Here is a 15,467-nt window from a genome sequence, read left to right on the forward strand (position 1 = left end):
CTTGCTCCACAGCGACATACGTTTTCCTATATTAATTTCATAAAAATGGAGAAAGGGAACAGGATACCATCCTGATCTTTTCATAAAGTGCTAAAAAAATCCAAACACCGGGCCGCTTTTCAGAAAATGGAACAACGACCTCGTTTGACAACCTGTCAATCAATCAAGTTAGCCCCGCCCCTAACTACCTGGCTTCACTAGCAACACACAAGATGGCGTAAAAACGTGAATCACTGCAAATCCGTCCAGGTGAGTTTCCTAGGTTGTCTTTGGTGTCTAATTCGACGAGAAGACGACATTATATAACTTTCAGACACAGATTCCTTAAAATTCATTCTTACAATCAAAAATCTTAGACAAGTGCCGGTAAGAAGTGGCTAGGTGCGCCACAGAACAGGTGTTGACTAGCGGCAGGTGTGTTTGCGTTTAACAGGTACTCCCGGTAAGCCGCCATTCACACGTTGTCAAGTCTTTTGTTTGAAAACTTCTTAAGCCTATTGTAGAAACCCAACCCTTGGGGAAATCATAGTGTGTGTCTGGTATGGTATTCAGACATGAATTATTTCATGTAAAATTTTGCAGCATTTGTAGCGCAGCCGGTGTTTTAAGACTTGGTTCATACGCAGTGTAAACTTCGCGATGACGACTAAAAGCAACAACACATATAGTGTAAATACTGGATAGTTCGAGTGGACAATGTAGTGGGCGATTAACGTACTTAATCTTACTTGTGCCCAGGCAAGGAGGAAACTGTACAGTACGAAATGCAAAAATCTGAAGAAGAAAAAATCAACAACACCAGGGCCTGGTGTTTTTGTTTTCACAGCAATGTACTTCAGTTTACTGTTGTGCTTGAGTGTTTACTTATTTATCCATTCATTACAGCTACCACTGAGCTTATTTAAACAGGACATTTTCGAGCTAATAGCTAGAATGTTCGATCTGTTAAGTCTCCCTGGTAGTATAAAATACCCTTTTATGCATTGAACTGCTCTAAAAAACAAGATAAACAGCAAGAAATAAAAGTGCTGGGGGAGGGGGAGTGTTAATCATTTCAAACCACAGGGGAGTACATTGTGAAAAGGTAGGTGGACCACTCATAATCTATGGTAATCCTCCTATTTAAAAGGGGGATTCTAAAATGGCACTGCAAAGTTTTGAGGCCTTATTCACTTTATACTGTAATGTTATCTGTCAGTTTCATTATATTGAAGTGGCTTGAAATATGAAAGGTGAAATATTGTGGCAGGAAGTGATTTGTTTCTTATGCTAGGGCATTAAGCCTTATACTTTATACTTATACTTAATACTTTATATTTATAGTTAGTACTTGTTGTTCTGGAGTGGGATTGCTACACACTTTATCAAAATATGATAATGCAGTATCATTATTTTATACTAGTTACTGGAATTTTATTACACTACAATATTGCTTATATCCATGTAAAGAGATGTAAATATTGCCTAATTTTGTGACCACGTGACCTTATAATATTTCTTTGTCAGCCAGATGTCTACTGCTATTGCTGCTCAAGACAACCAGCCCCCTCCCCAGCCTCCTGGGGAAGGGGGTGGGGCTGACGACACCACCCCTGGGGAGCCAGCCTCCAAACCGTCCAACATTGTAGTGGAGGCCTTCTCCAGCTCAGGCTCCATGAGTAACCGGAGTGAGGAGATCACGGACAATGTTCCCGCCCTGACGGAACAAAACGTCGCCGCGAAGGACAGAAGAGAGGAGGAGGAGGATTCGAGAGCAGTGGCGGATCAATGGGAGGGGAGGAGACGAACTGACACCGACCACGCCACGGACAGAGCGACGCTCGGAACGGCAAACGCCACGAATGTTACCGTCAGGCTGCCCACGGTTACGCGTAGTAACGAGGGAACACCGCGCGGAAGAGCGGCGACACAGACGGCACACCCTCTAACCCCGGCGAAAGCCCGTATTGACTACCTACCCACCCATAGTGCAGATCTGAGGGCCCTGAACGCACTCATAACCAGAAGTGGAACCAGGTTTTCTACTAGAAGTTTTCCTGCACAAGTCATGAGGATGTCCACAATAGGACTCTCCAGAGCAAGGTAAATGTTAGTTACCAGTGTAACAGGCCAAACTATACCACTGGCCAGAACAGACCTGGGGACATTCTGGCTGTGGAATATTCTGGCCTGTTACACCTGTAAGGTGCTTTGAACTGTAACTGTTGCTAAATGATAATTATTACAATTACCAGAAAGAAGTGTTCCCTCAATGGCTTTGACAGCATCAATGTCCAAATAAGTAAAAGTAAAAGAATCTTATATTTCTTATCAGAAAAGTTCCATTTAAAGTTAAGAGAACTGGTTGTGTGACCACAAGAAACATAGCAACACCCAAAGCACATTCAACCATCCATTCAGTCCTAACCTGGTTACAACTCAACGTTATCAATTAATTACTTTGACTAATCCACCAAGCAAACACGATTAATTATTGTTGGTAAGCATGCCAGTTGACAAATAATGCCGTTTGTCAAGTGCTTGAATTGCACTGCAAACAGGTTGTTGCTAAGACAAGTCAGTGTGACCTACATAATATATGTATCTTATCTTTAGATGCCAAAGTCATTTACTGTAAGATGTTGGTAATTAATTGTACTTGTAATTGTAGTGGACATTATTGGTTTATCAATTAAGGGTATGTCCAATCTTAAACTCTAGTTTTATATTTATGACTTTAGGATTTCAAAGGTCAACCTTATTTTAAGAGTTGACTGCTACAGTATACCAGTGTTCATTGACCAAAACTAGTAGTGTGCATGTGCTATAAGTACCCTCAGACATGCTTTGTTTACAAAATGCATGTACGCAGTAGACATCTTGGGTATCCAAGTGTACGCAAGTTGTTTTGCGTTACCGAATTCAAACAATGAAAAGTGTCTTTGGTTTCAGTTGTCTTACCCGTGTTTCCTTCACAGTAGTGTTGGTGTGTCCAAAGTTTTACAGCCATTAACAATGGTACATTATAGTTGCCAATGGAAAACAGCTTTAGATGTTGCAAGCTATTGTCACACGATCGGTTGGGTGAAATTTCATCACTTTCTAAGGGAAACAACCATGTTACATACTAGGTCTGAAAATATGACTGTGTAGTTACTCAAAAAACTTAAATGGCTCGGCTATCTTTTGAAAAGAAAATATTATTACTGGTCATAAAATCATGAAAACATATTGAATCATCTTTTAATATGAAAATTTATGATGTTGCCTTCTCATTAGATTGGCATGGAAGAAGTCAGTCTTGTACACCATTGCATATGACTGTGTTAGACAAGTCTCAATTTTAGTCCCTAAAACATTTCAATCCAAATAACTTGTTGTCACATACATAGACCAATATTTGATGCAACTTTAATTAAGTGAATATTGAAAACAAAGTCAGAAGATTGCATCAACTGTCAACTAGAATTTAAAGCATAGAATACCGGTAGGTCGTAATGAACTATAGAGTTCTTAATGACATTGTAGAAATTGCTGACTTTAAAACTGTTTTTGTGAACATGCAACTTTTGGGTTATGCCCTGAAATATACAGTTGAAGATTTAGGTCTACAACTATTTTAAAAAAAATTTTTTACAGATCACAGCCAACACGTATGGGAATGAACAACTACTTTGAAGAACAAAACATCAACAAAACTATTTGTAAGTATCTCTCGATTTCATTTACATTATCTTTAGTCTGTAGTCTCAAATATCATAACTAATATGCCACACACATAGAGAAATCCAAGATATGTGCAACTCCATAGCAAAAGTAAACAAGGAGAAACACACAGGTGAAAGGCTGATATTGTTACAGGGTGGCTTTTGTTCAGTTGCCCATAGGAGCTGGTCTTTACAATGTCCCACAGTTCACAGTACCTGACCCCTACTATGTCATTGTCAGCTGCCCAATGAAAAAGGCTTTTTTCTTTGGAGTCAACCATGCCTGCGCACCTGTTGTTAAGTAGCCAATTTCAACAAACTCAAAAGTTCCCTTTTTTAGTATTTAGAAGAAAAAATTGTACAGTTGTACTGTAGATTTACATGGTTGACTTTTTATGATCTTAAAAAATAAGATTGTGGTGATGTCATGGGCAAATCTAAGCTGGCCTATTTGAACCAAAAAAAATGGACAAGGGTAAGACTTATAGACAACACCCCTCGTGCAAGATTGGTTTAGTCCGTCGGCAACATCCATATCCAGCATTCTTTAGTATAGAACATAATTCCGCCGAAGCGTACATGCATGTCAAGGACGTGCTGTCAGCATTGGTCGAACTTAGCAACACACTCGCCGTGTTGGGGTATACAGAGGACGATGCTCCATGTCAGGTTTTCGATTTAAAGTCAGCCATAATCGAAGAGTGTCTAGATCTGACTCCATTTCCAGTCTATCATGTGAGTATTCGAGACAATCTCAGTGTGTTATAGGATGATTCTGCAGGGTTTCTCTTTTTAGCGAACGCCCACGAAAGCCCACCAATTGTCGCACCAATCTTAAAATTTTTGGTGTGGTCATGTCCAGAGTGTGCTCGCGGGTGTCCATGCCAAGTTTGAAGCGAATCCATCGAGCCGAACTTAAATAAATCGAAATTTACTGTTTTTTTTCTCTTCTTGGCGAACGCCCACTTTACTTCCGGGTTCGCTGCGAACGCCCACTACTCTTGGCAAAATTTCGGCCCTCGCGCAACGCCGGCAAAATCCACCACCACAAATATGTTCCTATATGCCTCCCCCTGCATTTCTGACAAGTTTCCGTGCTTTACGAGCTTTTAAAGTACCCATTTTTTGACAAAATATGCGCTGCGACGAGCTCGCCGCCTCCGCGTATACGTTCCACCTGGTCACGTGACTTGCGGGTGGGGACTGTTCGCTAATTTCATGATCAGCGGGAGGGAGGAAGGGTTGCAGAAAAACGCAATCTACCGCACAAAAGGGCAGAATGTCGTCTTTGTAATATCAAACATAAATGATTTCCTTTCCTGCATAATTTTCACCACGGTTATTATTATAAATAAGCTGCGATATCACAGACATAGTGTTGCACAATTGATACACTTCTCAAACCAGGGATTTCATACAACTGTATCAGGTTACCTGCAGCACGCACCTTCCAGTCGCCGGCGGTGTGGACAACAATGTAACCGCTTGTTGCATAATAATTTATATATTCCATATATATATATATATATATATACCCTCTGGTATACATGTGTGTGCGTCATATTATGTAAGAATTTTTTTGCATAACGTTGCGTGTCTATAGTTCAGCAGAACAACAAAATTAAAAAAAAAATGCCTGGGGGTATTTGTCCACTGTACCTCCATACCAAATTTCATGTCCTTAGGCCCCAAAATGAAATTGATAAAAAAGCGTAATTGAGAGGTTTCCTGTTTTAACTTACATCTTGTTTTTCGACACTTGACCAGTTGTAGTTGGTTGACTTTGTCTGGAGTTAACACAAAAAAATTATCAACGATACATATGAAACATGTACATTTACTAATAAATTTCAACACTAAGGCACTCATCCAACCAAGGAACATGTACTTTCATATGCCAACAATAATGGAATGTTGCCTGAAGAAATACGTCACATACATGTTCAAGTTTATAAGTAACTAAGTGCAAATTGGGAATCTTTATTTTTGGACAGTTACAACATAATAGTACATACTTGTTGTGTACTACCGGTTCCACACTGCTGGAACTTTCAGTTCCACTCTGCTTCTCTGTCTCAGTCTCCCTTAAAAAAAATAGTCACTTCTGAGATAAAGGTCCTTCCATATGCCAACAAACATGGAATGTTTCTAGAACAAATATTTTGCACAAAACTTCAATAATACATAAGTGCACATAGGGGATCTTTATTTCAGGACAGTTACAACATACATGTACATACTTGTTGTTAGTGGTTCCACTGTTCTGTGTGCTTCTCCCATAAAAAAAAGAGTCGCTTGTGAGATGAATGTCCTTTCATATGCCAGCAGACATTGAATGTTTCCAGAAAATATGTTGCACACAAATACATAAGTGCATAAGTTACAGAATACGTACTTGTCAATCTTCGTGCGACATGCACTTCCTGTAGAACCATCGTGCTCCGTCTCCCTTAAAAAAAAAGGACTTTGTGAGAAATGTGCATTTACCTCTTTTCCTCAGACAGATTCATTGAACGATTCATTCATTCCCAAATCAAAGTCCAGCCTGAACAGGCTATTACAACAATATTCCATTACTTCCATAGTTTTCCATTTCCTTCCCAATCATTTTTAGATTGGGAAGGAAACAGTCATGTTATGTGTTTTGTGAAAGAAGATTTGAATTTTGAGTCATACGGAATTTTCACTTCAGGGTATCAAGGACCGGGACAATAAGTATTGTGGTAAGTCTGACTTACTGTGTAATGTAATGAGTAATGTTAATGAAATTAGCGAACAGTCCCCGCCCGCAAGTCACGTGACCAGGTGGAACGTATGTATACGCGGAGGCGGCGAGCTCGTCGCAGCGCATATTTTGTCAAAAAATGGGTACTTTAAAAGCTCGTAAAGCACGGAAACTTGTCAGATATGCAGGGGGAGGCATATAGGAACATATTTGTGGTGGTGGATTTTGCCGGCGTTGCGCGAGGGCCGAAATTTTGCCAAGAGTAGTGGGCGTTCGCAGCGAACCCGGAAGTAAAGTGGGCGTTCGCCCGAAGAAGAGAAAAAAACCAGTAAATTTCGATTTATTTAAGTTCGGCTCGATGGATTCGCTTCAAACTTGGCATGGACACCCGCGAGCACACTCTGGACATGACCACACCAAAAATTTTAAGATTGGTGCGACAATTGGTGGGCTTTCGTGGGCGTTCGCTAAAAAGAGAATGCGGATTCTGCAAGAATATGCTATGCTACTACTATCTTTTGTTGTCTGGTCATTTCGACAAAATGGGCAGCAATCGTATATCAAGTTAAACTCTTCTCACAACAACCAATGATTGAAGTCTTCTTTTTCTAAATTTCATAACAAAAAAAGACTTACTTACATTGCAGAAATTTGGTAGACGTCAGTTTGCTCTTAGCATGCAAATAATCTAGGAAGGTGTGCTTTGCCCTTTCCTGTTAAATTCTGCCTAAACATTAGCTGGTAACACTCCTATGTTCCAACAACTCAACCCAATTGCCCTGACAGCTCTAACCCTTTGTAGAACTTGAAGTTGTATTACCAAGTCTTACAATAGTCCTGATTTCTCTCGGACTTGCAAGCTGTAAGGGAATGAAAAATGTTTGCCATGTTTCAGGCCCCTTGAGTTAGGTGTTGTTTCTTGCCATTGATCTGTGTGTGCAGCTGTCTTAATACTGGAGCTTTGAGTTCCTTTATGCTGGCTTTGGTAGACTTTCTACACAATGTGGCCAATCGTATCTCTAAGCCCACTGGCTGACATATGTACAGGTTGCCATGGGCTGATCATGAAGAGAAAAGGGGAAATGTAGTAGTCTACGGCAGAACACCAGTTGGACATATCTGGTACTAGTTCTCTATTATGTGGCTATGAACCGAGGAGGGTGACACAAGACTTAGGTTACATCTTTATCACAGGCGATCAGAGACGTGTACAAAAGAAGCAAATTACGGCACTGAAAGATTCTCTTCTTTGTGTTGATTGGCATTGAACGTTGGCGTAGAACTAGGCATGAGATTGTTGTTTTGAAGTCTTGTGATTATTTTGTTAGAGAAACTTTAGAAGCTGTAATTACCCGCTTTTGTAGAGTGGTACATTCCATCCCAGCTGTTTCACCAAGGCCCATTGTTCATGAAGTGGTGTTCATGTTACACTGAGACCACTAGAACACTACAGGCATAATACAGGGTTTCTAAAGGCAAAATTAGCAGTAATGTGCTCAACAAATTCTTTGATTCAAGTGCAACTTGCTTGATCCATAAAGATTCATACAAAGAATGATGCCATGTAACTTTGAACACATATTTTGATTACAAATATTGCTATCTGTTGGTATGTTTCTAACTGAGACCTATATGTTGACAAGATCAACTTCATTTGTTTATTTTGCCTATTGTTGTTTATTTTTCCTCCACTAATCATTCATTTAGCATGGGACAAAGCAATGGAGAGCAGGCCCCCCCTACAGGTGGACATGGATGGGCCCGGCCCGACCAGTTACAGGCCCAGGAACAAACCTCTATATGAGACCAACGCACCTTCCTTCACCTTTGGTAGAAAATCTCCACCCAGAAGTGAGTAAACACAGTAATTTCTTATCTATCTGTTGTAGTTGTTGTTAATTGTGCATTTCAGCACCAAGGACAGGGAATATTCCCAAACTGTTTGGCAATACACATGTAGTTAACAATATAGCTTATATCATGTATATTGAAAACATTTCATCTTCTAGGAACATTTCCAAGAATGGATTAAAATTGAACATTTCCAAGAATGGATTAAAATTGAAACCAATGCAAAGTGATTTCTTCAACATCATTTCTAATTGCTTCAAAAGTCCAAGTGATTTCTGCCATGGATGGCCATCCTCTTATCTCAGACCTAATATTTTGTCACATTGTACTAAGTATTCAAGAGCCTACCTTCCCCTTTAATTGTTAATTGTTTACCCTTCCTTTCCATGTACAGATGGAGGTGGTAGGACAGCCTGGGCCACACCCTGGATGCAGTCAGAATCTGGCTTCACCAAGAAAACAAACTTTGAAAAGACGGTGAGACACAAGATATACTACAAAATTTTTCTCATATTACTACGCCTTAGGTACTAAATTGCAATTGAAGAGTCAGATAACAACGAGTCACATTCTACTTTTTAATACTTTATTTCCAATTTGATTGCTTGGCAATAATTAAAAGCATTTTTAGCAACTTTATATGGATATGTTGTATTTTTCAGTGGCCAACTCCTGTGCATTATCCAGGCAAACATGAGAAACTAGCTCTGGTAGGCAAGAGACAAGTACATCTCCCCACATACCCACAGTTCTCACTAGGAGCACGCAGGGAGTTTCTACTCAGTAAAAAAGGTAATGACATTGCTGATAATTACTGAATAAAAGATATGTAATATATCTTTGTCTATGAGCTTAATGAGAAATGAAACAAATGTAGAATAAAGAGAAAAATTATCTGTGCTGAACCAAATACTTGAGAATGGATACTGCTTCATCATTTGTTATAAACATTTTGTCTCATTTCATTAGAAGTATGCCAATCTCTTTTAAGTTATCTTTTGTTAGAAATATTTCAGATTATTCCAGTAAAATTAAAAAAAAATAAAAACATGTGGTGTATTTAGTATTTGTCATTAGTATGACAGAACATTCCAATAAAGACTGTTGTTACTTCAGGATCGGATTTTGAACCCTCCCCCAATGAGTACAACATCAGTTCAGCAAAGGTGGTCGTGTTACCCAAGGCACCCGCTTTCTCCGCTACACCTCGCAGGGGAACACTGTGGGAAAAGAAATGTAAGTCTGGACATACCTTACAACTGATGGAACCTCAAACTTAGATATACTTCTCTTTACCACTATACCTACATACCTCATACCTTGACTTTTTCCTGGTCGTTGGGGGAACAAGGCACCACTTTAATGATAACAAAACAAATATGGACACAAGTGATAAAATTCACAATAGCATTGACATCATTTCTTGTTGGAATTGAGTAATTTCTATTTTAGTAAGAGTCAAAGAATCACCATACTACATGTAGTAGTTTATTGGAATACCTTGTAGAACTTCTGAGAGATATCCAGTGGGAGTTTAACAGTTCAACAGTGTAAAATAATACAAAGGAAGTCTCAATAACTAGTCATACATCATTTACATTGTCCCTGTGTGCTGAAATGATGTTAAGAGCTGTTTTTTGTCTCTACTCCAGCTGATACCCCAGGCCCAGGTGCCTACAGCCCCAGTACTGGCTGGACCAAACCCCACAATCCTGCATTCACTATGATCGGCATCAGGGGAGTCAAGAGGCACGAGCTGGGACCACACGCTACATTGTAACAGTCGGATATTAGGTTTTGTTACCATACAACTTTGTAACATCCAGATATCAAGGCTATATTGCCATCTGTAACAGTCAGATGTAGCAAATAGACTGACAGTGAGCCTACATGTATACAACATTGTCAGTAACAGTCCAACATACCATGGACTGTTGATCACAAGAGAGACAAACCAGAAGGATCCTAAGATGATGCAGATTTTTGTTTTTAAGTTCCAATGAAAAATTTGCTCAACAATCATGTATTTTAAGGAATTGCATTGAGCATTTTTGCTGAAGAGAATAATTTCAACAGTATTTTCACACACACACAGGATCCTTCTATTTTTTATTTCTGATAATAGTAATATGTGGTATGTTTACAGTGTTGTTTATCTGTCCATTTAAACAGTGTTTATTCAGTTTTGTTTAATTTCATTTAAATGGTGAAGTGTATACCATATGATGCTATGGAAATGGTGCATTATTGTACATTCAATTGTATTATTGAGTGTAAAGAATGACAAAAGTGTACACATTTTAGACCTGATTATGAATATAGTGTAAATCTCCCAGTTTTAGAAATGTTGATAAAGAGATTAATTTTTACATGTCAGAATACTTTTCTAAGACCATTTGCCTGTACATATCGCAAGTTTCTATGTTGTGCAAGATTTTGCCTTATGAGATTCTACTATCGCGTCAGATTCACATGCTATTAATAAAATAAAGTGGTCTGAGTCAAATTTTGCTTGTTTTGTTCAGTATACACATTAAATGTGAATCCAATTGCATTGTACATGCGGATAGCCTGGGTACCATCCTACTTGTATGCCGGGGCTCCCACACTCGCTTCTTAGGGAATCGTGGTGGTGCTAATCAAACTCCTGTCGTGCAAAACCTACCTGGGAACCGAGGTCAGGCGGGCGGGCGGGCGGGCGGGGAAGAGCTTCAGCCCCGAAGAAAACCCGCTCCAACCACGATGGACTGGACACCATTAGCCAGCTATACCCAGAGGAGAACACAGAAACAAACTAGGAACTTCTTTTCTACATCCTGGACAGGCAAGTTGATAGTTAATGGACACCGCAAGTAGAAAGGTAATTATAACAATATTGACATGAAACAACAGGTGCAAGACGAGCAAAGCACTCCGTAGTAAAAAAAATAAGTCCTTTATAAGTCTGTTTTTCATTTGGAAACTCGTACACAGTGCGCTAGGGTTGGCGTGACAACATATAGTTAAACAGTAGGTGACAGGTGTGTTGACAACCTACACCCAGTCCCCGGGGATTGTTCAGACTAGCCCCCAATAGCGGATGGACCAGTATGGGCGTGATTCGCCTGGGGCGGACATTTCTTGTACATAAAATGCCACCAGATCATGCACATCAAACGCTTATCGAAATAAAGGGTTACCCCCCTACCATAACCTATCAAAAGGCATCGGATACAGTGTGCAGTCATCGCGGTATGTATACATAGGGCTGCATGTTGTGTTTGTACAGTGATAGGGGGCGTGTCCCTGTGTCTGACAGGTTGAACTCCTGAACCCAAGTTATTTGCAACTAGACTATTGCACCCATGTACATTCAGCTGTGGCCAGTGGATCGAACTGTTGTTTACGATTAGAAAGGCAACGACTGAACAGTAGAACGTCAGGTAAGCGTACGTCAATGTTGTCTTCAGACTTCAGTGTCATATACTAGTAATCAACATCAAAATCAAGTGTGGTTAAACATCTATTACTGATATGGCAAGTGGACTCTTGCCCTTTGACTACAGGTCCGTTCTAAGCCAAGGTTTGTCTAGACTTGAGTCAGGGGAAACAACCACTATTGGCACCCATTTTCCTAATCCCAGTCTAAAGGTATTTCATTTCTGTTGCCACCATTGAAGGTCAGAAATTTAGTACTGAGTAACATGGGGTCATACAACCTTGGTCCCAATTACTATTATGGACACGAATATTATGAACACGTTCGACTTCAGTTGCTAAGTGAATATGATATGTAAGAGTTTTTCTTTCTCTCAGTGTTGTACCGCAGGTAGGGAAAGAAAATGAAGAAAGGCATTGGTCACCGTTTTTCTTAACGTTAATTTGTTTACGTGATTATAGAAAACAATGAAAGTCGCCGTCGTGGGAGCAGGCATTGTGGGTATGACCTCTGCCCTCCACGTCATGGAGCAGTGTGCGTCTGCGCATGGGCAGCTGGACCTGACAGTCATCTCTGAGAAGTTTTGTCCGGAGAACACGAGTTACGGCGCGGGGGGTCTGTGGAAACCGCCCTCACAGGAGCACATGAGTGATGCAGAACTGTGAGTGGCGTTCGCACAATTTCCAACCAAGGAAATTTTAAGCCTGGTTACTAGACCTATTATAGCCCCCGAGTCCTACATCCTCTCTCTATTTGCGGAGAGGATGTAGGACTCGGGAGCTATAATAGGTCTATCTGGTAACCAGGCTAAGAAATCTTTAGGTACTAGTAAGCTCCAAGAACATCAGAGTATGGCGTAAAGTTCATTGTGCCACCGTGACCACCAGACGAAGAACCAAGCAAAACGACTAACCAAGTAAAAGTTTGTAGCGCAGTTCACTAGGCTGTTAGTGTTACAAAACTCGCCTTAGAATCAGTTTATTACAAACTTTCGTATAGTTCTAAAGTGCATCTGTCCTATATAAGGTTTTAACTGTATAGAATAAGGATGGAATTTCAACCTTTTTGAAAATCCTTTCCCAGTTTTTATTACGTATTTCACCAGCAAACGGCTACAGGATTCCTTTGATTTCCTGACATCGGCACTCCGGACTAGCTACGCCCACGAAGCCGGCATCTTTCTACAGCCGGGGTACATCGTTCACATGGACCCCGTGCCGGTAGGTGAACAAATTTTAAAAGGGACAGACAATTAGACAAATAACGAAGTTCCAAATATTCATTTGCCGTTCGACGTGTTAACCTTAAACGTCCTTTTCCAGGGGTGCCAGACGAATTATGTATTATTTAGTAAAATTCGTGTGAATTCTTGGGCACCCCGCCCTGTTGTCTAAAAAGAAATGTAAAACTGTAAATCTAACACGTTTATTAAAGGCCTCAAAATTATTCTCTGAGTCATTTTTTTCGCCCCCACAGGACCCGGCCTGGAAGGACATTGTCGTCGGTTTCCGGCATGTCACTCAGTGGGAACTTACAAACCTCTTCCCTGGTTACAAGTATGTGGGGTTAGATAACTGCTTTATGTCTATATTTTTGAATTGTTCTTTCGTTTACTTTTTTTATTACTTGCGATGACATACTGTTTTATAGGCAAGGGTGGTTCTACACTGCTTTTATCTGTCAGCCAAGAGACTTTCTGCCATGGGCAAAGAAAAGGTGAGAGACTGGGAGACGTTCGTTATGACTCAGCCGTTGATCAGTCTAGACACAGAAAATAAACCACAAAATTAATTCCTGTGTCGTTGGGAAAGAATCATGATAAATAGTATTCAGTAGAGATGTCATTCGAAAGAAAATAAAGTTACAGTAACAAGCCTAGCTAGGATGTTACGGTTTTGTCCCACAGATTGACTCAGAGAGGAGTCTGCTTTGTGCAGAGAAGAGTTAACACATTGGAACAGGTATGGACAACGAACTACACGTACCTCATTTGATTTGTTGATTTTTTTATTCATTTTCACGCAAAGAATAGACATAAACATAAACATAACGCCTCCCTAAAATCTAATACATAAAGTAAAATTAATACATAGAAATACACTATACACAGAAAGTGATTTGTTGATTTTGTTGGTGCCATGAATATGCGTGCGTTATAAATCTTATACGAGGTTATCTGGACGTCTCTCGCAGTTGGCGCCACATTACGATGTAGTTGTGAACTGCAGCGGAGTTGGTGCAACAAAGTTGGCGGGTGACGAGGCCGTTTCAGCGAGCAGGGGCCAGGTCATGAGGGTCTGTACTGGGTTGTTCTGCAAGTTTTGATTCTTAACTGTTAAAGGCGTTCAATGCCAATTCAGAACAGCAACTGGAAATATTCTGAATAAGGCAATCTTTATGATGTTGACACATACTAGTACTGTATCACATAAGCAAATTTCAATCAGTATTTCAACCTTTGGGTATTTAAAACTGCAGGAACAAATCCCAACACATAAGTCCTTTATATTATGGGTGATACCCATAAAATCAGCCAAGGCCCCACACCCTACTTGTAGCCCTCCCAGTTACCCGCACCCCAATCGTACATGTAGCCCTCCCTGATCTTCCCCGACGTAGCCCACTCTGATCTTGCCCCCACTCGTAGCCCTCCCTGATCTTGCCCCCACTCGTAGCCCTCCCTGATCATTGCCCCCACTCGTAGCCCTCCCTGATCATTGCCCCCACTCGTAGCCCTCCCTGATAGCCGACCGGGGTCCGTGGTAGTCCCTGGTAAAAAAGTGACGAAAGGGTTTTGAGGGTCCAAGTTTGTGGTGACATTTTTCATAAACTTCCACGAAATATGATTATACATTGACATGGCTGAAGAGTGTAAGAAATGGTGATTTTGGGGTGAAAATGTCTTTTGGTTCCGAACCTTACTTCTGGGTATCCTTGCGCGCCAAGTGTAATCCGCCCGTTTGACCTAGATTTCGCTTTGCGCCTTCCTAGGAGTGGATTTGCAACCCTCGCGCCGTGGACGGATTAAAAATTTCATTACTAGAATTTTCTTGATAATTTACTCGGGTATTGTCAAGGTTTTGTGTCTTTCTGCCAGCATCAGTCACTTCTGCCGGAATTTTTTTCTATGGGATTATCCTACGCGAAAATTCGCAATTATGTTTATTAATTTTGGAGTGAAAATAATGTTTTTTTTTTCGTTGTTTTTACCAAATTTAAAAAGGTTGAAGAAACCAAGCTCAGCTGGTCTTGTAGTTGAAGAGATATCCTTTCGTCCCATATACATTTATTCTCCTTCTGAATTATTCCACCGCAGAGACCGTCGCTAGATTTGAGGGTGTGCAGCTTCGAATAGAAACGCCAAATAAACTGGGGTGTGCCACCTTAACTATTCTCGTGTTTGTTACCTATATTGTGACAATTTTCCGCTAATGTTGTTGTAGGTAAAGGCTCCCTGGCTGCGGTACTTTGTGGAGACGGACGGTAAACATCCAGTCATCGACGGGATACCGTACATGTATCCAAAGTAAGAGTTTCTTATGAAGTTACATTAGACTCTCTTGTTTTGTTAAGAATATCCTTGGTGTAATATACTTCACAAGGAGCATGTCCACAAAGTGAAAGTGTACATCGCATCAAGTGTATATTTATTTATTCTTTGCCTCAGGCCAGAGGCCCATATAAAAACAGGGACAATACAACAACAAGTACAAATACACAAATCACATACAGTTGTTTAAAAAGTGCGACCAGAAGAGGCTCCGGGTAAACACTTCCGAATGACAAA

At 40.4% G+C, this 15,467-nt stretch overlaps 1 protein-coding gene across 1 annotated transcript in view; it reads left to right on the forward strand.

Annotated features, from left to right (window-relative positions):
- The first annotated feature begins 173 nt into the window (after window positions 1–173).
- The window catches only part of LOC109466174, a 17,267-nt gene continuing 1,973 nt past the window's right edge, over window positions 174–15,467 (forward strand). The window contains exons 1-13 of the mRNA XM_019763837.1: window positions 174–249; window positions 1,511–2,082; window positions 3,619–3,683; window positions 8,119–8,262; window positions 8,657–8,739; window positions 8,925–9,054; window positions 9,379–9,498; window positions 9,915–10,003; window positions 13,157–13,236; window positions 13,331–13,396; window positions 13,587–13,641; window positions 13,874–13,975; window positions 15,124–15,206. Coding sequence (XP_019619396.1) covers window positions 1,511–2,082; window positions 3,619–3,683; window positions 8,119–8,262; window positions 8,657–8,739; window positions 8,925–9,054; window positions 9,379–9,498; window positions 9,915–10,003; window positions 13,157–13,236; window positions 13,331–13,396; window positions 13,587–13,641; window positions 13,874–13,975; window positions 15,124–15,206 — 1,589 coding nt within the window. The 5' untranslated portion in view covers window positions 174–249. The remainder of the gene's footprint in view (window positions 250–1,510; window positions 2,083–3,618; window positions 3,684–8,118; window positions 8,263–8,656; window positions 8,740–8,924; window positions 9,055–9,378; window positions 9,499–9,914; window positions 10,004–13,156; window positions 13,237–13,330; window positions 13,397–13,586; window positions 13,642–13,873; window positions 13,976–15,123; window positions 15,207–15,467) is intronic.

This window comes from Branchiostoma belcheri, unplaced genomic scaffold, assembly GCF_001625305.1.
Source record: "Branchiostoma belcheri isolate BF01 breed outbred unplaced genomic scaffold, Haploidv18h27 scaffold16, whole genome shotgun sequence".
NCBI lineage: Eukaryota > Metazoa > Chordata > Leptocardii > Amphioxiformes > Branchiostomatidae > Branchiostoma > Branchiostoma belcheri.